This window comes from Carcharodon carcharias, chromosome 5 (assembly GCF_017639515.1).
Source record: "Carcharodon carcharias isolate sCarCar2 chromosome 5, sCarCar2.pri, whole genome shotgun sequence".
Lineage (NCBI taxonomy): Eukaryota > Metazoa > Chordata > Chondrichthyes > Lamniformes > Lamnidae > Carcharodon > Carcharodon carcharias.
This window is the reverse complement of record NC_054471.1, coordinates 119,718,420-119,741,603: the sequence shown is the minus strand read 5'-3', so window position 1 is coordinate 119,741,603 and position 23,184 is coordinate 119,718,420. Positions and strand designations below refer to the sequence as shown.

At 40.7% G+C, this 23,184-nt stretch overlaps 1 protein-coding gene across 5 annotated transcripts in view; it reads right to left on the bottom strand.

The window, feature by feature from the left end:
* med23 (mediator complex subunit 23) overlaps positions 1-21,470 on the bottom strand; it is a 94,999-nt gene extending 73,529 nt beyond the window's left edge. For all 5 annotated transcript variants that reach the window (XM_041187637.1, XM_041187640.1, XM_041187638.1 and 2 more), the window contains exons 1-9: positions 21,096-21,470; positions 19,171-19,202; positions 11,714-11,801; positions 11,472-11,596; positions 10,348-10,459; positions 8,846-8,944; positions 8,251-8,352; positions 6,787-6,856; positions 2,970-3,082 (exon numbers count right to left, since the gene is read on the bottom strand). In XM_041187637.1, coding sequence (XP_041043571.1) covers positions 2,970-3,082; positions 6,787-6,856; positions 8,251-8,352; positions 8,846-8,944; positions 10,348-10,459; positions 11,472-11,596; positions 11,714-11,801; positions 19,171-19,202; positions 21,096-21,236 — 882 coding nt within the window. In that variant the 5' untranslated portion in view covers positions 21,237-21,470. The remainder of the gene's footprint in view (positions 1-2,969; positions 3,083-6,786; positions 6,857-8,250; positions 8,353-8,845; positions 8,945-10,347; positions 10,460-11,471; positions 11,597-11,713; positions 11,802-19,170; positions 19,203-21,095) is intronic.
* Between the last annotated feature and the right edge of the window lie 1,714 nt (positions 21,471-23,184).

Sequence of the window (23,184 nt, the reverse complement as noted above, 5' to 3'; positions counted from 1 at the left end):
AAATAAAGCCAGTAAAACACTGGCTATAAAAAGCAGTCTGCAGGGTTTCCTTGCATTAGCAAATAGGAGGAAGTAGAACTTTGAAGTAGGGTGCATTTTTAAACAAACGAAGCTTTAAAGTACAAAAGTTTCTTCTTGCTTTAAACAGATTAAGCTACTGGCAAGACAAACAATCTCTTGCAGGACAAAGCCCGAAGTAGCGTTAACTTCTTTAAAATAAAAGGGCACCGCAAAACATCTATGCCGTACTTAATCAACTTCATAACACAGGAAGCCATTTAGCCCACCAAGTCCTTGCAGACTCTTAGAGCAATCCAGTCAGCCCCATTCCCCTGTTCAATCCGGATAGTCCTGCAAGTTTATTTTCCTCAAGTGCCCATCCAATTTCTTTTTGAAATCATTAATCACCTCTGTTTCCACCATGCCCAGGGACCACAAATTCCAAATTGTTACTACTTGCTGTGTAAAAAATATTCCTCCTCACATCTCCCCTGTATCTCTTGCCTTAAAACTTAAATCTCTGTGCCTTGGTCCTTATACCATCAGATAATAGGAATAGTTTTTTTTCCCCAGTCTACCATCTCTAAACCTATTATAATCTTGTATACCCCTAATAAATCACCCCTCAATCTCCTGTGCTCCAAGAAGAATAAACCCAGATTTTCCAACCTTACCTTGCAGCTAAAACCCCTTATCCCTGCATCTATTCTGGTAAATCACCAATGCACTCTTTTAAGGGCCCTCATATCCTTTCTAAAATGTGGTGATCAGAACTGAATGCAACACTCTAGTTGTGGCCTAAATTGTGTTGAATTATTATCTTATTGGCATAGATTGCACACTTCTACCATTTTAATAGTATTTTTAATTTGACGCTTAGCTGCTGGATGTTTTCCTCTTTACTTTCAGTGTAATATGAAGGAATGTTACCAGTGTCACAATGGTGAAAGGTATTGGATAATATGAAATCTCTGATCAATTTGGCATTTGGTTGTAGTTACATACGTAACAATGACAGCTGAGAAGAAAACTAAAAGATAGCAATAAAGCATAAAAGTTCAAAGAGCTCTGAAATAAAATGGCACAGTTCAAGCAGTAATAACATCCGAATCTAAAAATCAGATTCACTGGGTGTAGAGCATTATCTGAGACAGCTAGTAATAGGATTTTTTTTCTAAAAGTTAAAAATCCTTCTGACTTACCAGTTTTACAGCTTCACATGTTATACTGTGTCATTCACAAGTGCAAGTAATAATTGTTTGTGACATTAAAACAAGATTCAAGATCACAAGAATACAAACTCAAAATTGCCACCTTCAGTTATTTACTGAATACTGACCAGCTATAAAATATATACTGCTGCCACCAAACAGAAATGACAGCTCGTCTTACATAATTGCATACACAAATCTAATATTTCAAATGCATTAAGTATAAATGGGGTTTAATGAAAATGACAAGGTTGAGCATAATTTACCAGCCAATGTCAAATATGCAATTCAATACAGCCAGCATTCTAACTTTCAAAGTCTATCTCCAAACACACAAAAATAAATCAATTTGCAGTTTAGCCTTTAGAATCATTGACAATTTCCATTTTTGATATGCAGTCTTACTTCAAAAGTATTTTTGTTTCTCCTTTTCTTTTGTACTAAACAATTTCTACTTGTTTTTGCTTTTTAAAAACCACATAGCATTAAGAGTTGAGTTCACAAAAGATGGAAGCACAATATAAATTAATTCAGATGATCCTTCAGTTATTCTTTACATGTGCAATGTGCAATAACTAAAAGTGGGACCTATAAGTTAATAAGCAATTCTTGCTTGCTGCTTTAATGAAAAGACAGGAAAAACAGAGCACATCAACTTTTGTTCATAGATGACAGAACATTCTCCCTACCTTGATAAAAATAGCCAAGTTCACATACATGTGTGAAAAATACAGATTTATAATTAATGGAGATATCCTAGCTGTAGGAATTCAGAGAAAAATGTCTAGAAACAAGTAAGAAAGTTAATTTGTTGAACACCTGAAAATAAATTTGAACCAATAAAAGAAAACGTCCACTTCTATTTTCAAGTCATCATTACAAAAAGGACAAGCTACTGTAAAATAGTCTGTTCAGTGGCTCCATGAATCTTCAGATAAGTTACTAGGGCTCAGAATTTGCAGAGTTTTTGACAATGAACTGTCAGGGTTTGCCAATAATAGCCCTCTGATCTGACTGCAGCTTCGGGGTTTAGTGCAAGCGCAGATTAAAGAAGAAATCCTGAAAATGCAGTCCATCTCTCATTGCTTTGTCAGAGGCTGCATTCTGGATCTGCATATTCCACCCACTTGTTAGAGCTGGGAATCATTGAAATCAATTGATCTGGAGAAAACTCCCCCCTCTTAGCTCTCGTATCGCTGTCAGAAACCCCATAAAAATGTAAACTTTGTTCAATGAAGCGTTACTGGATTGTTAACAGTGAGCTGAGTAACAACTACTGCTGAACAACTAATCTGGCCCTGAAAAAATATCTATGGAATGTTGTTAAATGTCTCCATTATGAATAATTGCTTTTAAAATAATTGAAGTTATTTCAGCTTCTACTTTAATCCATGTGTATGGCCCAATAATGATTTCATGTTCTATAAATTTTTTTTAAAAGTGATTTGATTATTTGTGCTTTTCATTTCTTGGTTTCCTGCCTCAAAATTCCTTATTATTTGGACAGCTTGATGACATCACTACAGCAAGATGCTGGGAATCCCCATTAAAGTAGACCATTATCAATTGTACGTCAAGTGGGGTAAAGGTTGTTACATTTTTCAGCGCAGCTTTCTTCGAGACCAGCAGCCTGCACCCTTGCTTCAGGGTTGACTGCAAAATCCATGTTAAGATTTTGAAAATGAATGAAGTTTCTACTTGTCTAATCATTAAAGATAGGAATAGGGAACCTGAATGCAGTCAATCGCACCAGTTTACCTTGTCATAAGGCAAGAGTCCTCTCAAAGGAAAACGAAGTGTTGTTGGATCCAGTTTCCAAGAATTGCAGATTGCACCGGAGTTATTCACCACTGGCAAAAGACTGCAGCGTCCTAATCATTGTGTGTGGGGATAAAGAAAGAAAAGCAAGCAAGAGTGCACAAGATTATTGTTTATTTTTACATTATCATAACCATATAACTGAATTCCTAGTTTCTGAACAATGAAGGAACATATGGTTAAAATATGAACATGCTCAATTATCAAATTTAGATTCCAGTAGTTTAAAAAAAAATGTAATCTTAAGTGAGGGCAGCGCATCTTACCAATATTTTGTTTAAAAACTGATGAATGGAATTGAATGTAAACCTCAAAAAAGCAAATATATGTGTATGTAGATAATCAGCAAGGTACAAGTAAAATGGTGGTTGGTTGATTTAGTAACAATATTAACTACAATTTACATTTATATAGCATTTTTAACATAGAAAAATATTCCAAAGAATTGGTATGATAACAAAAGGATTCTATGCCAAAGAGATTAGAAGTGTAATGAAAAGAGTGTGCTTCAAGCAGAACGGGGTGTAGCAGGGTCTTAAAGGAGGAAAGGGAGATGGATATGTTGGCAGGATATTCCACAGTGCAGGATCTAGGCAGATGAAAGTACTGCAATCAATAATGGGATAATGCACAAGTGGGCAGAGTAATAGGAATGGAGTATTCGAGTGGGGGTTGGGGGGGATGTTGGTGGTGGCGGCGAGGAGGGTAGTTACAGAGATAGGGAGCTGTAAATCCATCAAGGGATTTAAACAACAATGAGAATTTTAAATTTGAGGCATTAGGAGATTGTACATAAAATAGTGATTAGACTTAACATGTACTTCATTGGCTGTAAAGCACTTTGGGATGCCCTGAGGTTTTGAAAACCACTATATAAATGCAAGTCTTTCTTTCTTTTTAATAGGCCAGTGAGCACAACTGATGGGTGAATGTGACTTACAGGGAAATAGGAAATAAGCAGCTGTTTTTGCTAAATTGGAAGCTCATGGAGAGTGGAGAATGGGAGGCTGGTTAAAACAGCAGTGGAATAGTCAAATCCCAAGACATGGATAAGTGTTTCAGTGGCAGATAAGCTGAGGCAGGGGGTGGAAACAACTTTTCAGACCTCCCCAACAGACACTTTTTGCGATGAATAGCTCAGAACTGGATAACTCAGAATCTCAGTTCAGAGACAATGAGAATTGCAAATAATGTGGTTCAATGTAAGACGGTGGCAGAGGAAGGAAAGGAGGACATCAAAATGGGAACTAATTACTCCTATCAACTGCGGTTCAATTATTTCCCATCCACCAACTTCGCATCAACAGAAAACAAAGATCTTGGCCCACAATCTCAAGAGCATTCTAGAAATTAGCATCTAGTTCTCTTAATTCAAACTTCCTCAATTCAAAAAATGTAACCATGTTTAAAAAGCCTCAAATTTCTACTTTGCAACATTATGTAAAAAGCTCAAGCTGAATTATTTGGTAACTAAAATTTATTAAGCACAAAAATGATTAATAGGCTACAAATGGAAAGAGATAGGGAGGGAAAGATAATTATAATGAGCAATCTTCTATAACTAAGCCATTATCTCCCAGACTGTCACTGATTTCATCTTCTCTGGCGGGTATCTACACGTGTGGCATTGGCTTGCTCTTTCCTGGTACTTCTCCAATTTGCCAGATTTTTGATGCTTCCCTTCCCCTCTGCCATTCCGCTGTAAGTGCTCATCTGCTCTTTGTGTCTCAGATATATCTCTTAATCATCTATTTTTTATTATTCACTCATGGTACGTGGCAGCACTGGCTAGGCCAGCATTTATTTTCCATCCCTAATTGCCCTTGACAAGGTGATGGTGAGCTATCTTCTTGAATCACTGCAGTCCATGTGATGTAGGTACACCCACAGTGTTGTTAGGGAGGGGGTTCCAGGATTTTGACCCAGTGACAGTGAAGGAACGGCGATATATTTTCAAGTCAGTCTCAGCATTGCCTCCTTGCTTCATGCCATTATCACTTCTGTAAATTAATCACCACCTGTCTTCCACCTAATCACAGGCATTTCATTTTCCTTTCTCCACACCCCCTTTTCCCCTGCTCTATTTCTCCTTAAAAGCTGGTCATTTGTAACAGCACCCAGTTCTATCAAAACATCGACCTGAAATGGTAACTGTACTTTCCTCACTACAGGCAGTGCCTTAAGCGCTTAATTTTTGCTGTATTTTGTTTTAATTTTAAAGCCAGTTGATGGATTCAAACCATAATATTAAGTTGCCAAATGCTGACTAGCAACAGTTTGATTTATTTCAGATTTCCAGCATTTATTTTTTAAACGAGTAAAGTTTTGGAAGACTTTGTGAGGGTTGTGAATCAAAAATCACTAGTTGAGAGGGAACGAAATAAACACTAAGAGTAAAATTATTGAAGCATACAGGGAGGCAGTTTCAAAGTAGGTATCTCTCATATGGAGCTTGCACTAAAGAATTGGGTCAACTCTTCTCCTTCTGTGCTTAAGCTATGATTCATATAGTGTCTGCCAATTCCTATGTATCATTCCTATATTCAAACAATCATAGCCATCACTATAAAAAGCTTACTTATTTCAATAACTGAAGTCAAACCATTTACTGTACATTTTATGTAAACACTTAAATGTTTAAGTCATCTACAGAATACTTTGAAATACCTTGCACAAAGTGGGCCTTTACAAATACTTCTGATATACAGTAAAGATTCTGAGGAAAGGTCATTGACATTGGCCCAAATCTTCCAGTTTCTGGATTGTTGGAGACCAGACATACGAAAAGATGTGCGTCAAGATCCCGTGGAAGTCCCGATGCACTGAGCTCTGTAGAATTGCCCAGAAAGTTTGAACTTCCAGTGAGCAATTCCCCAATTCCCTGGGACACTCCGCAAAAGTCTCCAACTCTTGAGTTAGAGTCGGAGACTTTGGACACTTCCGATTTACTTATTTGGATAGTTACCCAGGAAATGCTAGGCTGAAAAATCCTAGTCTAATTCCTGGACAGCTATGCAACTAACTCTGGACTACCCTCCCGACCCTACTACCCCTCCCCGACTACTCCCCACCACCCAACTTGACTAGCCCTCGAGCCGACTATCTGCCACCCTCACCCACCTGCCATTTCACCAACTTACCTCACCCACATACCCTCCTGCCACCCTACCCATTCACTCAAACACTAACACTGGACATTTAAATTTCCCATACAGCAGCTAGTGCCATAAAAACAGCACATCTTGCCTTCGCCCTCTTACACTAACAGCGCTGTGATGGAATGCTCAAAGGCATGACATTTCACATTTCTGGAAAAGTCAGGCCTGGGAGAGCCAGCAAGAAATGTGGAGCAGCACCGGGTCTTGGACAAGTTTGAGCAGAGTGACAAACCGACTATGATTGCCGCTCTGCAGAAGATCCAGGCCATTAACTATGTCTCTCTCTTAGCTGCTGTATGACCTGCTCAGTATTTCTAGCATGCTCTGTTTTAATTTCATGTTTCCAGCAGCTGCAGTGTTTTGCCTATGTACAGGAAAGATACGTCAGTTTCAAGGTCAATGATTTAAATAACGAAGAGTTCGAAGCCCTTAATTATGAGAGCGAATCAAGCACATCATGAGAATCAGGCAGGAACTGATATTCAGTCTTCACTGATTTGAAATTGTTGTTACAGGCATTGTAAATAGACATTTAAACTGGTTGTTCCACTTGAGATTTAATGCATTTATTAGTTCAGAGAGAAAGTTTGCACTCTTACCACAGATAGAGTTTATTCGTGCAGTGGGTCTAAAGCTGTCCACAAAATCAGATGCCAGGTTGCCTAGCAACTGAAAGAAAAATCCCAAAACAAGACAATTTTAAGTGAAGTAGATAAATATGTTTTATCCATTGAAGTTTTCAGGAGTTAAAGTCAGTCTGTAGAAACAGGCAAGCAACCAGATAATTACAAAAAAAATTCAGCTTGCACTCTTGTACAGGATATCTATATTTAGGCAAAAATAGAATTACAGAATTTGGTTCACAGAATCTATTTAGTATGTCAGTGACAACTTCTGAAATGAAGTGCTAATTCAGGTTATTCAATTGCATCTTTAAATTAAAAAGAAACTTCCAGCACTTCAATGTCAGCTTTTCATGGAACCCTGCATCATTCACTCCTCTCTTAGCAAGTACTATTGCAGCTATATCCACCTGAGTGGTTTAGATAGTCACTTAAAGGACAGTCCATCAGGTGGCACAAACAAAGCATGAATAAAGAGGAGCAGATAGCGGTGGCAGAAGAGAAGGAACCTCATGGTTCCAGAATTTAGATATTATAGGGCCGGCATTTAAAAGAAGGATATTTTCTACAGAGATACATGTGAGGCAGTACATTTTGGTAGAAGAATATGGAGGTCAATTATTACTTGGAAGGTCCAAGTCTTGGTGGGGTAGAGTTACAAAGGGATCTTGAAACACAAATATACCAATCATTAAAGTTGAGCCAAAGGTTAGCAAGGCCATAAAAAATCAAACCAAGCACTTGGCTTCATTTCTAGAGGGGTAGAACTGAAAAGTAGGGAAGTTACATGAAACATGTATCAAACCTTGGTTACATCACACTTAAGGGTACTGCATGCAGTTCTGGTCATCATAATGTAAATAGGATATATGGAAGATGTGGTGCAAAAAGATTTAAAGGATGATGCCAGACATGCAAGGATATAAATATAAGGAAAAGGTTGACATGCTGAATCTCTTCTCCCTTGAAAAGTGGTTGAGAGGTGACTTAACAGAGGTATTTAAAATTACGAAAGGTTTTGATAGAGTGGATAAAGAGAGAATGTTTCCTCTCGTGGGGAAAAGTAATAACAAGAGACCATCAGTATAAGATAGTCACCAAGAAATCCAATATGGACTTCAGGAGAAACTTCTTTATCCAAAGACTGGTGAGAAAGTGGATCTCGTTATCACAGGGAGTGGATGAAGCAAACAATACCAGTGCATTTAAGGGGGTGCTAGACAAGCATTTGAGGGGGAAGGGAATAGATGGTTACAATGATAGATTTAGATGAGGAAAGATGGGAGGAGGCTCAAGTGGGGCATAAATGAGGGCATGGACTGGTTATGCTGTGCTGTCTATTCTATGTAACATCTATATCTCTTCCTGACATGAGATGTCACATGTAGAACATAAAAGTTATCCTCTTTTTTCAGGAAAAGAATAGCAACAGCCTCTTACCCAATGAGATAATTTTCCTTCAGGATAAAGCTTTCTAATCTCAGTAACTGCAAAATATGCTGGCAACAAACAAGCGTTTCTGTCCAAGATGTATGCCACAACCTAGAAAGAATAAAGCAGGGGAACATTTATTAAGATGAAATCAAGTTAGAACAAAAAACTTTCTTCAGTTTAATAGACAAACAAAGAAAATTAGTAATTCTGTTCACTTATAAAATTGTTTATAGTTTGTTAACTAAAAGAATGCATTCCTAATTCTACACATTGGGAAAATTAGTTGGCCTTGCTCTCCAAGCATGAAGCTCAATTCAAAAAGAGTACAAATTGGAGAATTGGTGCTACAACATTGCAGCCACATTCCAGATCCATGATTTAAGCTCAGCTCCTGACGAACAGTGCAGCGTAGATTAATTTCTATCTTAATTTATTTTCCGGACTAATAAAAGCAAATATCATTCCGTCCATAAAATTAATGGTTTGATTTAAAACATCAAAGGCACAATTCTACTTCTTAAAGGAAATAAAGCATCTGCGCAGGCTCAAGTAACTTTTAATATTAACTTCAAAGGCTGGAAACACTTTAGCAGAAACTTACATCTTTGGCTGTTTGCAATTGTTGAACAACAGCAGAACTGACTGTGTTAGGAATAGTTTGGATCTTCTCTAGAATTGCTTTCAACAGGTCTCTTACACCCTAAAAGAAAGATTAAATTATACTTTACAGATTAATCAAATGTTCTTCAATGCTAATCCAATGCTCCTACAAGTTCCTTCAAAATGACAATAGCTCACTTACAAAAACATTGTCTGAAGTTCTAACTCTTTCGAGTTCAAACCTGTTTCCACCTGTTTCAGATGAAGTTACACTGTTTCATAGTTTGCCACTGTGAGATTTGAACTCTTGATAATCTTTTAAATCAAACACGTTTCCATCTGTTTCAGATGAAGTTACATTGTTCCATAGTTTGCCATTGTGAGATTTGAACTCTTGATACTCTTTTTGAGTAAACCTGTTTCCATCTGTTTCAGATGAAGTTACATTGTTTCATAGTTTTGCCATTGTGAGATTTGAACTCTTGATCTTGGGGTTACAAACCCAGTACCATAACCACTTGGCTATTTAGGCCAAGCAAAATCCACTTCCATCTGTTTCAGATGAAGTTAAGTTGTTTCATAGTTTTGCCATTGTGGGATTTGAACTCTTGATCTTAGGGTTACAAACCCAGTACCATAACCACTTGGCTATTTAGGCCAAGCTTGTCTGAAGTTCTAAAACAACAGCTTTAAAATACGTTGCAATTGGTAGTTACCTATGGAATTTGGGGGTGTTATTTCACCCATTCAGAAAATGAACAATCATACACTTAATCAACCGAAATTGGGTTGGAATTTGCTGCCCACAAAGATCTAATCGCTTCTCCAATGTTCCCCCCCACCTCCCCTTTATTGCTGGCAGCTTAAATCTGGTGCCAGATGAAGGAAATCAGCAACAGCTGTGACGTCAAAAAGCAGGTAAGCAGCCAAGCACATTGAAGTATTCACAAACAGCAAAGCACTTAATTTCCTTCACTTTTAATTTAAATTTTAGATAGCAAAGTAAGTGATTATGATAGGATTAAGATAGAAGCTAAATAAGGCTTTAAAAAATTAAAAATATGGAATTTTGAGGAGAAATTTGGCTTTCCACAAATACAAAACTAGCTTTCCAGGGACAGTAAGGCTTTTTAACAGTAATTATGAAGTTAGTACACCATTAAAAATCCAGTTCACCTCACTCAACAAGGTACATCATTTTTATGGATTTTTACTGCAAGAGTAACATAATAAGAGTGGAATTTTAATTAATTCATAGATTCCAGTCTGGGGTTGCAACAAAACTGCATCCTCGGGTGAAGTGTAAAATCACTGACCACAACTTCTGAATTTCCTCACTTATGTTTTAGTGGGGTAAGTGCAATGATGATGCCGAATGCTGCTGGCTTCCTCATCATTACCACCATAAAATCTAGACTACCACTAGACAATAGGCAAACCTAATAACCAGAAATTCTCCTGTTATTAACACCAAGTCAAGTTAATCAATTCTTTGAACATTACCTTGTAGTCAACGCCACCTATTATTTTTCGAATGAGTTTAAACGTTAGAGCCCAAAGCTGCATCCTCTCCCATTCCAAATTTTCAGAGTTAATTAAAGACTCACAGACCAGTCTGGTAACAAATACAGAAAAGCATTTTGGAATTTTATACACAAAATGCCACTAACTATAACTTTCACACAGCACAGAACTGTTATTATTACACAAATGTGAACTAATACACAGATTACAGGATTTGCAGTTTTTACTTGGGTTGAGAATTGAAATGTTACTCAAAACAACAATTTTTAAGATCTCTGACAGGCAGTGAAGTTCACTCTTAAGGATCACTTTGTATAGTTGTCAAACAAATGGGTTAAACCTTGTTATCTAACAATATAACATGCTCTATTTCATCCTTGCAGTGCTGGGAGGCAAAAATTCATTTTTAAAGGGGGAAATTAGAAACAATGCCTCTAAGTTAATTTCACTTACATGCTCTGCATGTTTGCTCAATTCAGATACAGAGGTTGCAATGTTGAGAGTAGACATTCCCCTTACATTTGAAATTACCTCTCTGGCGTTCTTCCTTCTTCACTAATTCACTATTTCTTCAGTGAAATTTGATCTTTCTCATGAGAATGCATTTTTAGATGGTGCACCAGAAGTCAAGTGCAAGTTAAGCAGCAAATTGGATATCGGAAAACAGCAGTTGCGCTGCTCAAAATGTTGGTATATCACATAACAGCACAAACCAATCAGTAATGTCAGTATTACAAACTAACAGTCCGATGAGGTTTATCAAAATACTCAAGGAATATGCCATTAGAGGGCTTTAATCTGGATTATTTCTTATAATGTGATTTATTGAATAAAAACGACATCTCCTGGTGCATGAAAGCTCATTGTCAGATACAAACAAACAAAAAGCCATAGCCAGTGATTGTGTTGGATTTGAAAGGAGTGAAGAAAATGAAAATGGAGATGGAGGAGAGGGAAGCATGTATTATATTCACAGAATGTGCCATACATGAATGAAATTATATCATTTCCTGTAATATTACATATTTGGCATTTTCTTACACTTAAATCAGTCATGTTATAAATAGTTAAAAAAACAGCTTCCTTTCTTCTTTCAGTTATACCTGGGAGGCAGCAACCCGCTTTCAACTGCCATTGCCAAACAGTCATACAAAAAGGAAATCCTCTTGGGGTTGTGCTGCCCATGGATGAAGCGAACAATCCACTGCACACACTGTTCATGGGATTCCTAATGTTTAAAAATAAATATCAATATAGTATTTGCAGAAACTTCTATAGTTTGTAAAAAAAATTGTCTGGAACTGGAAATAAACTTCAGGCAATCATTGATAAATATGATTCCAACCTGAGGAAGATTTGTCCAGAGTTGTCTGAAAGCTCCAAGGCAGCTAATCAGCTTGGTTTTCTCATCTTCAGCTGTGTCCATAAACATACTGTGAAAGATGTGTTTAAATAAAACAGGAGTTGATTTCACATGCTCTTAAAGTACATTCATATGCCACACTTCAGGAAAGGATAAAAAAAGTACACACAAGTGTTGGCATTCAAAAATCTATTCCAGTAAGAAAATACAGTAGTACAAGTCTTCAAAATTTAACAGCGCAAGTGCTTAAACATTGCAAAGAAGCAACTGCATATTGCAATGCAATGACTAATTTTTTGAACTTGGTACAAAGAACAAAGAGCAAAGTACAGCACAGGAACAGGCCCTTTGACCCTCCAAGCCTGTGCCGATCATATTGCCCATCAACTAAAACATTTTCCAGGGTCCATATACCTCTATTCCCATCCTACTCATGTATTTGTCAAGCTGCCTCTTAAACACTACTATCGAACCTGCTTCCACCACCTCCTCTGGCAGCGAATTCCAGACACTCACTACCCTCTGCATAAAAAACTTGCCCTGCACATCCCCTCTATAGTTTTCTCCTCTCACCTTAAATCTATGTCCCCTAGTAATTGACTCTTCCACCCTGGGAAAAAGCTTCTGACTATCTACTCTGTCCATGCCACTCATAATTGAGTAAACTTCTATCAAGTCGCCCCTCAATCTCCGTCGCTCTAGTGAGAACAATCCGAGTTTCTCCAACCTCTCCTCATAGCTAATAACCTCCAGACCAGGCAGCATCCTGGTAAACCTCCTCTGCACCCTCTCCAACGCCTCCATATCCTTCTGGTAATGTGGCAACCAGAATTGCATGCAATATTCCAAGTGCGGCCTAACCAAGGTTCTATACAGCTGCAGTATGACTTCCCAGCTTTTATACTCAATACCCCTGACAATGAAGGCAAGGATACCATATGCCTTCCTGACTACCTTATCAGTGACCTGTGGACCTGTACACCCAGATCCCTCTGCCCTTCGATGCACTTAACAGTTCTGCCATTTACTGTATAATTCCTGCCTGTATTAGACCTTATAAAATGCATTACCACGCATTTGTCCAGATTAAACTCCATCTGCCATTTCTCCGCCCAAGTCTCCAAACGATCTATATCCCGTTGTATCCTTTGACAATCCTCTTCACTATCTGCAACTCCAACCTTAGTGTCATCTGCAAACTTACTAATTAGCCCAGTTACATTTTCCTCCAAATCATTTATGTATACTACAAACAGCAAAGGTCCCAGCACTGATCCCTGCGGAACTCCACTAGTCACAGTTCTCCATTCAGAAAAGCACCCTTCCACTGCTACCCTCTGTCTTCTATGACCAAGCCAATTCTGTATCCATCTTGCCAGCTCACTTCTGATCCCATGCGACTTTACCTTCTGTACCAGTCTGCCATGATGGACCTTGTCAAAGTCCTTACTGAAATCCATGTATATATAACATCCACTGTCCTTCCGTCGATCATCTTTGTCACTTCCTCAAAAAACTCAATCAAGTCAGTGAGACACGACCTCCCCTTCACAAAACCATGCTGCCTCTCACTAATACACCCATTTGCTTCCAAATGGTAGTAAATCCTGTCATGAAGAATCTTCTCCAATAATTTCCCTACCACTGACGTAAGGCTCACCAGCCTGTAATTTCCTGGATTATCCCTGCTACCCTTCTTAAACAATGGAACCAGATTGGCCATTCTCCAATCCTCTGGGACCTCACCCGTAGCCAGTGAGGATACAAAAATTTCTGTCAAGGTCCCAGCAATCTCCTCCCTTGCCTCCCTCAGTACTCTGGGGTAGATCCCATCTTGCCCTGAGGACTTATCCACCTTAATATTCTTCAAGATGCCTAACACTTCCTCTTTTTTGACCTCAACATGATCCAGGCTATCTACACACTCTCCCCTAGACAAATCGACCGCTGAGTCCTTTTCTTTGGTGAACACTGATGAGAAGTATTCATTTAGTATCAGTTGAGGTTTTTCTCCCCAAAGAATCATTTAAACAGTGAACAGCAGCAAAAACAAAATTTAGGTAATAGCATTCAGCATCAAGAACAAATTTACATTATATGGCACTTTTCACAAAGCTCTTTACATCTAATGTAGTACAATATATGTCCCAGACATGATAGTTAACTATCTACATTCTTCAAACATTGAACAGATTACACTGTTGGTGCATTGCATTTAAACTTCTTTTTGATTCATTCACGGGTCGAGGGCTTTGCTGGCTGGGCCAGCATTTATTGCCCATCATTAGTTGCCCTTGAGAAGGTTGTGGTGAGCTGCCTTCTTGAACTGTTACAGTCCATGTGGTGTAGTTACACCCACAGTGCTGTTAGGAAGGGAGTTCCAGGATTTTGACCCAGAGACAATGAAGGAACGGCGATATAATTCCAAGTCAGGGTGGTGAGTGACTTGGGAGGGAACTTCCAGGTGGTGGGTGTTCCCATCTATCAGCTGCCCTTGTCCTTCTAGATGATAGTGGGTTTGGAAGATGCTGTCGAAGGAGGCTTGGTGAATTCCTGCAGTGCATCTTGTAGATGGTACACACTGCTGCTAATGCGCGGCAGTGGTGGACAGAGTGAACATGGTGCCAATTAAGCAGGCTGCTTTGTCCTGGATTAAGCTTAAGTGTTGTGGGAGCTGCACTCATGTAGGCAAGTGGGGAGTTTTCCATCATACTCCTGACATGTGCCTTGTAGGTGGTGGACAGGCTTTGGGAAGTCAGGAGGCGAGTCACTCATTGCACGATTCCTAGCCTCTGACCTGCTCTTGTAGCCACAGTATTTATATGGCTAGTCCAGTTCGGTTTCTGGTCAATGGTAACCCCCAGGATGTTGACAGTGGGGGATTCAGTGATGGTAATGCCATTGAACATCAAGGGGCAGTGGTTGGATTCTCTCTTGTAGGAGATTGTCATTGCCTGACACTTGTGTGGCACAAATGTTACTCGCCTCTTGTCAGTCCAAGCATAGATATGGTCCAGGTCTTGCTGAATTTGGATATGGACTTCCTCAGTATCTGAAGAGCCCTAAATGGTGCTGAATGTTGTGCAATCATCAGTGACCATCCCTACTTCTGACCTTATGTTGGAGGGAAGGTCATTGATGAAGCAGCTAAAGATGGTTGGGCCGAGGACGCTCCCTTGAGCAACTCCTGCAGTGACGTCCTGGAGCTGAGATAATTGACCTCCAACAACCACAACCATCTTCTTTTGTGCTAGGTATGACTCCAACCAGAGAGGAGTTTTCTCCCTAAATTCCCACTGACTCTAGTTTTGCTAGGGGACCTTCATGCTACACTCTGTCAAATGCGGCCTGAATGTCAAGGGCGGTCACTCTCATCTCACTTCACCTCCAAGTTCAGCTCTTTTGTCCATGTTTGAACCAAAACTGTAATGAGGTCAGGAGCTGAGTAGCAGTGACGGAAGTCAAACTGAGTGTCAAGTTGTTGCTAAGCAAGTGCCATTTGATAGCACTGTTGATGACTCCTTCCATAACTTTACTGATGACTGAGAGAAGACTGATTTTTTGGATTTGTCCTGCTTTTTGTGTATAGGACATAACTGGGCAACTTTCCACATAGCCGGGTATATGCCAGTGTTGTAGCTGTACTGCAACAGCTTGGCTAGGGGAGCTGCACGTTCTGGAGCATAAGACTTCAGTACTATTGCAGGGCTCATAGCCTTTGCAGTATCCAGTGCCTTCAGCCGTTTCTTGATATCACGTGGGGTAAATAGAATTGGGTGAAGGCTGACATCTGTGATGCTGGGGACCTCTAGAGGAGGCAGAGGTGGATCGTCCACTCAGCACTTCTGGCTGAAGTTTGTTGCAAATGCTTCAACCTTATCTTTTGCACTGATGTGCTGGGCTCCTCCATCAGTGAGGATGGGGATATTTGTGGAGCCTCCTGCTACATTGAGTTATTTAATTGTCCACCACCATTCATGACTGGATGTAGCAGGACAGCAGAGCGTAGATCAGATCCGTTGGTTGTGGGATCACTTCACTCTGTCTATCACTTACTGGTTATGCTTACGACTTCACATTAGTCGTGTTATAGCTTCACCAGGTTGACAACTCATTTTTAGGTATGCCTGGTGCTGCTCCTGGCATGCACTCCTGAACTCTTCATTGAACCAGGGTTGATTCCCCTGGCTTGATGGTAATGGTAGAGTGGGGGATATGCCAAGCCATGAGATTAGAGGTTGTGCTCGAGTACAGTTCTGCTGCTGCTGATGGTCCACAGTGCCCCATGGATGCCCAGTCTTGAGTTGCTAAATTGTTCAAAATCTATCCCATTTAGCATGGTGGTAGAGCCACACAACATGATGGAGGGTATCCTTAATGTGAAGGCAGAACTTTATCTCCACAATAACTGTGCGGTGATCACTCCTACTGATACAGTCTTGGACAAATGCATCTGCAGCAGGCAGCTTGGTGAGGATTAGGCCAAGTATGTTTTTCCCTTTTGTTGGTGCCCTCACCATCTGTCACAGACCCAGTCTAGCAGCAATGTCATTTACAACTCGGCCAGCTCGGTCAGTAGTGGTGCTACTGAGCCACTTGTGGTGACGGACATTGAAGTCCCTCACCCAGAGTACGTTCTGTGCCCTTGCCACCCTCAGTACTTCCTCCAAGTGCTGTTCAACATGGAGGAGCACTGATTCATCTGCTGGAGGGCAATATATGGTAATCAGCAGGAGGTTTCCTTGCCCACGTTTGATGCCATGAGACTTCCTGGGGTCTGGAGCCGGTGTTGTGGACTCCCAGGACAACTTCCTCCTGACTGTATACCACATTGCCACCCTCTGCTGGGTCTGTCCTGCCCGTGGGACAGGACATACCCAGGAATGGTGATGGTGGTGTCTGGGACATTATCTGTAATGTATGATTCTGTGAGGATGATCCTGTCAGGCTGCTGCTTGACTAGTCTGTGAGACAGCTCCCCCAATTTTGACACTAGACCCCAGATGTTAGTAAGGAGGATTTTGCAGGGTCAACAGGGCTGAGATTGCCGTTGTAGTTTCCGGTGCCCAGGTGGTCTGTCCGGTTTCATTCCTTTTTTGTGTCTTTGTAGCGGTTTGATACAACTTGCTAGGCCATTTCAGAGGGCATTTAAGTCAACCACATTGCTGTGGGTCTGGAGTCACATGTAGGCCAGACCAGGAAAGGATGACTAATTTCCCTTCCCTAAAGGCATTTGTGAACCAGATGGGTTTTTACAACAATCGACAATGGTTTCATGGTCATCAATAGACTTTTAATTCCAGTTTTTTATTGAATTCAAGTTCCACCATCTGCCGTGGCAGGATTCAAAACCGGGGCCCCAGAGCATTACCCTGGGTCTCTAGATTACTAGTCCAGTTTTACCAGATATTTGAACACAAATAATGATAACACAGTTAAAAATCGAAAACATCCAGTTGGGTCACTAAGTGTGAAACTCAATCACGAGACTAACTACACACTGCGACTAAACGATCACAAAAAAAAATGACATTTGATTGAGAGGTTGAGGCACGTAATGATGAGATAGAGCTGGATGGCATCATCATGCACCTGAAAGTTGATCTTATACTTGTGGACAATATGAGTAAGGGACATAACGTAATGTGAGCTAAGTTTCATTTCACATCAGGATGCCAATACAATCATGAACAATAAAGTTGTGATCTGGTAGAACCCTTAACTTCTCTTGTTAACCATGGTTGGCTCATTTTTCCTGCTGGCTTTTTTGTACCTTAAAGGAATGTAGATTTGTTGTAAACCATGTATTAATTCTTTAAATGTTCGTCATTGCCTGTCTATCGTCATGTCTTTAAATGTAGTTCTCCAATCTACCCCAGCCAACCTGCCCTTCATAGTTACCTTGTTTTAGATTAAAGACCCTAGTTTTGGATTGAGCTACATAATTTCAAACTTCATGTCACTCTTCCTTGAAGGCTTCTTTACAATGAGATTACTAATTATGGCTTTCTCATTGCATAGTCCTAGATCTAACTTAGCCCGTTAATATACTCAAAAACAGAATTACCTGGAAAAACTCAGCAGGTCTGGCAGCATCGGCGGAGAAAAGAGTTGACATTTCGAGTCCTCATGACCCTTCGACAGAACTTGAGTTCGAGTCCAAGAAAGAGTTGAAATATAAGCTGGTTTAAGGTGTGTGTGTGGGGGGCGGAGAGAGAGCGAGAGGTGGAGTGGGGGTGTGGTTGTAGGGACAAAATATACTGTTTGAGAAAACCATTTCATCTACATTCCAGGAATTTCTTCTACTCAGCATTAGTGCTAATTAGGTTTACCCAGTCTACAAGTAGATTGAAGTCCCCCATGATTACCGTATTATCCTTGTTATATGCACTTCTAATTTCCTGATTTATACTGTGCCCTACATTACCACCACCCATTTGGTAGCTTATAGTTAACTCCTACCAAAGTTTGTTGCCCCTTGCTGTTTCTTAACTCCACCCAAACTGACTCTACGTCTTGATCTTCTGATCCAAGATCCTCTCTCGCTAATGTACTGATCCCATCCTTTATTAACAGTGTGACCCCATCTCCTTTTCATTTGTCCTTCCTAAATGTCGATTACCCTTGAACTTTCAGTTCCCAGCCTTCGTCACCATGCAGCCACATCTCCATCAGCTTTGAGTATCCAGAAACCAATATCCAGGTTCAGAGTTGATTATAGGTATGGAATGGTCCCAGAAGGGAAAAGTATGGGCACTGGTGGATGTTGTCTGATGGAATCAAGGAAGAGTAGAGAGCATACTCGGATATAGCAGTTGATCCTGGAGTCCAATGAAGGTTAACTGTGCTAAACAATCAATCATAGGTATTTCACAATTAAAAAGTGAAAAAGTGACTTTATAATCCCATTGGCACAACAAGTAAACACCATACTGCAAGATTGATCACCCAGAGCAGGATGCTGTAAAATTCAATCCATATCCTGTCCTTCAGCCGTTTAGTTGATCTTGTCTGGGTTAGAAGTAATGGTGCTACAATTTGTAGCAAAGCCTTGGCTCAGAAAAGAAAAGAATGAATTTTCAAAACCTGATCATTGACCAATGCTTCTTGCTGCATATGTGGAGAAGACTGGAGTGAGCACACAAGACAACATAACTACTGCTGATAATCACTGTCTATGCTATGGAGGAGTACATGGGGGAGGGAAGGAGAACAGATATGAAAGATTAAGGAAATATATGTCTAAGCTTAGCTACTTTTAATTTTATTGAGATGGTTATTTCAGGGCATTATTTTAGGCCCCATTAATTTGTCATTTGAAGAAAAGAAATAGGTAGGTGGAGCTGGGGTCTATTTGACGAAGAATTTATCTTTAATAGTGGGTTCCAAAGTAATTAGTTACAGACTAAAACTGTTAAGAAGTGAAAGTATGTACTCACCCAGCAAAGGCTTCCTCGATTACTTCAGTTTTCTGCAAAATAAAACAGTGTAATAGCCACATGAAATCTGGATGAAAACAAGGAATGCTCAGGAAACAATAAAAGGGCGGGAAGGGTTGTGACAGGGGGTGACACAGACAAGGGAAGGAAGAAATAAAGCTAAAGAAAAGCTACTAAACTGTCAGTAAAATGTCATGAAAGTGACATTCAGCCCTCAAAATATTTTTTCATAATTTCATAAGTTCAGAAATATTTTCACAATATAATCCAAGAAAAAGATTGAAAATGAATTATTGACACGCTGGTGTCAAATATTGAGTTAAATAAAACAGTTAAACTCCAAATCTTACAAAATTTCTAAGACAAATTAAAAAGTTGAACATATCCACTTGTAGGATAGTACACATGTTGTAGGCAAACAATTACATTCCAGTTCCCTTGTGCCCATCTCATTGCAGGTTTTCTGACATTCAACGTGTAGTTGTATTTTTGTCTGTCATAGTCATTTTGCACCTCCGAATGTCCTTGGGTTGATCACTGGTCAAAATTAATCTTCTCAGTAAAAAAATGAAGCCAGAATGGAATGAAGGCCAGGCCTGGTAAGGATGGCAAATCCCCTCCCTGAATGATATTAGTGACCACAGTGAACCTGTTCAGTTTTTGCATAGTTTTTGGGGTGATAGCCAAGAAATTGCCAGATCTATTGAATTCAGTTGCACAATTTGTCATGAAGAGATTTGAACACATGCCTTATTTGACTGCGCCATCCATTAATGCAGCTGAAATAACTGTCATTTTGCGCTTGATTAATTTCCATCTCTCATTCTCTCCTAAAGCTAATAACACTGTTTAATGGTGATAGCTGCCTTCTAGCATTTTACACAAGCGTTCAATATTCATCACTCTGATCATAAGTTAAGAAACAGAGAAAGAGCAGGCAATTCGGCCCCTTGAGTCTGCTCTGCCATGCAGTATGATCATGCTAAATCTGACTGTGGCCCTAACTCCACTTTCCTGCCTGTCCCCATTACCCATGACTTCCTTGTTGATCAAAAATTTGTTGAACTCAGCTTTGAATACATTCAGTGACCTAGCTTCCACTCCTCGCTGGGGTGGAGACTTCCAAAGACTAATGGCCCTCTGAAATGTTAAAACCAATGCATCCAATTTCTCTGCAACCACTTCTTTTAAGACACTAGGATGCAAGCCATCAGGTCAGGGGACTTGCCAGCCTTTAGTCTGAGTATTTTTTCTCTATTGATCACGATTATTTTAAGTTTCTCCTTCCCTTTTGCCTCTTGATTTTCTACCATTCTTGGTACGCTTCTTTTTTCTTCTACTGTGAAGACCAATACAAAATGCTTTATCAAAGCCTCTGCCAATTCCTTGTTTCCATTATTAATCCCCCAGTCTCATCCTCTAAGGGACCAACACTCACTTTAGCTACTTTTTAGCTTTACTCATAAAAGCTTTTAGTGACTGCTTTTATGTTTCTTGCTGCTTTTCTTTCGCACTCCAATTTTTCCCTCTATTTTAAGTCATACTTTACTGTTTTAAAACTAAATCCTGCATCTTTAGCTGTGAATCATTAAAAAAAACTGTATAAATGTAAAACTCTGAGCATTACTCTCTCTTTACTCCATTTCACATTACTCTAAATCCATCCATCTGAAGGCAACGTTTGTGATTCCCATCTGCAGCTATCTGTGCAGAGGCACTCACCTGTTTCTCTGCACAGCACCAGATTTCTGCCTTCCCCTATCCCTATGTAATTTTAAAATAGATTTCCCGATGCAATTTACTCCCCCCTCCCCTCCCCTCCGTCCCTCCCTGCGGCCGGCTCCCCCCTCCTCTCTGCCCCTTATTCCCTCTCCCTGCACCGTAACTCCCCCCTCACTTTCCGAAACTTTCTATTTCTCACTCACCACCACCTCCTCGAAGATGCTCTGGAGCTGCGTCTCCATGGAAACCGCCATCTCGCAGGCTCGAGCTAATCTCTCCCCTTCAAACCATGGGAGCCGCGAGCAGTTTCCGTTTCCGGTATTAGTCACCCCGTCTCCCCTCATCTTCCGCTGCGCCCCAACGGCCTCAGCACTTTGGTTCCGGCCTAGTGAGAAACCCCATTATCAATGCCGCTGACTCAAAGTTTCCTTTCTCGTGGCTAAGTTTGCGCCTGAATCGAAAACCAACGTTCTGCAAAAAAGCTGAGTCTTCAGTGCTTGCTCCGCACTCTGTTGCTGGTGTCCGGTTAGAAGCAGTGACCGAGGACCGGAGTTTTGCTGCTTGAATGGTGGAAAAGCTGCTTCATGTGAGCAGGAGTGAACGCCGAGCGCTGGCGCCCTCCAGCGGCACCTGGGGCACTGGCTATCCGGATAGACATGCAATAGCGTCAATATGGAAATGACACCTTGGGCACAGCCCCAGGATTTGATCCAAAATGCATCCATTCCGCCGAAGTCAAGTTACGCTCAAATTTCCTGCACATCTCTTTATAATCCATCCCAATTGTGGGCCCATCCATCTGGATTCTTATAAAAACAAAAAAACTGCGGATGCTGGAAATCCAAAACAAAAACAGAATTACCTGGAAAAACTCAGCAGGTCTGGCAGCATCGGCGGAGAAGAAAAGAGTTGACGTTTCGAGTCCTCATGACCCTTCGACAGAACTTGAGTTCGAGTCCAAGAAAGAGTTGAAATATAAGCTGGTTATATTTCAACTCTTTCTTGGACTCGAACTCAAGTTCTGTCGAAGGGTCATGAGGACTCGAAACGTCAACTCTTTTCTCCGCCGATGCTGCCAGATCTGCTGAGTTTTTCCAGGTAATTCTGTTTTCCTCTGGATTCTTAACTGCTCTTGATCTTTTCATTAAGAACTGTCAGCATGACATCAGCGGTCTCAATTTTTCTGCTCCTCTGAGTCTCCATCTGAACTTGCCGCACTCCGTTCTCTTAGGTCCAACCCAGACTTGTTATCAAATCTGCTAACAAGGGTGGTGCTGTTGTTGTCTGGCACACTGACCGCTACCTTGCAGAGGCTGAGCGCCAACTCTCAGACACTTCCTCCTACCTCCCCATGGTCCATGACCCCATCACTGAACATCAAGCCATTGTTTCCAGGACTGTCACTGACCTCATCTCCTCTGGAGATCTTCCCTCCACAGCTTCCAACCTCATAGTCTCCCAACCCTAGAAAGCCCACTTCTACCTCCTCCCCAAAATCCACAAACAGGACTGTCCCAGTAGACCGATCGTGTCGGCCTGTTCCTGCCCCACGGAACTCATTTCTTCCTATCTTGACTCTGTTCTCTCTCCCCTTGTCCAGTCTCTTCCCTCAATTCCTCTGATGCCCAACGTCATATCAACAATTTCCAGTTCACTGGTTCTAACCGCCTCCTCTTCACTATGGACGTCCAATCCCTCTACACACACCACTTCTTCTATGAACAAAGGCCCGAACAATCCCTATCCACCACCATTCTCCAGGTCTGGCTGAACTTGTTCTCTCACTGAACAATTTCTCCTTAAACTTGTCTCACTTCCTCCAAATAAAAGGTGTACCTGCATGGGCCCCAGGTATGCCTGTCTCTTTATGAGTTATGTGGTACATTTCTTGTTCCACTCCTACTCAGGCCCCCTCCCACAACTCTTTCTTCGGTACTTTGATGACTGTTTTGGTGCCGCTTCATGCTCTCGTCTAGACCTGGAAAAAATTATCAATTTTGCTTCCAGTTTCCAGCCCTCCATTACCTTCACATGGTCCATCTCTGACACTTCCCTTCCTTGACCTCTCTGTTTCAATTTCTTGTGATAGACTGTCCACCGATATTCATTACAAGCCCACCGACTCCCACAGCTATAAAAACAAAAAAACTGCGGATGCTGGAAATCCAAAACAAGAACAGAATTACCTGGAAAAACTCAGCAGGTCTGGCAGCATCGGCGGAGAAGAAAAGAGTTGACGTTTCGAGTCCTCATGACCCTTCGACAGAACTTGAGTTCGAGTCCAGGAAAGAG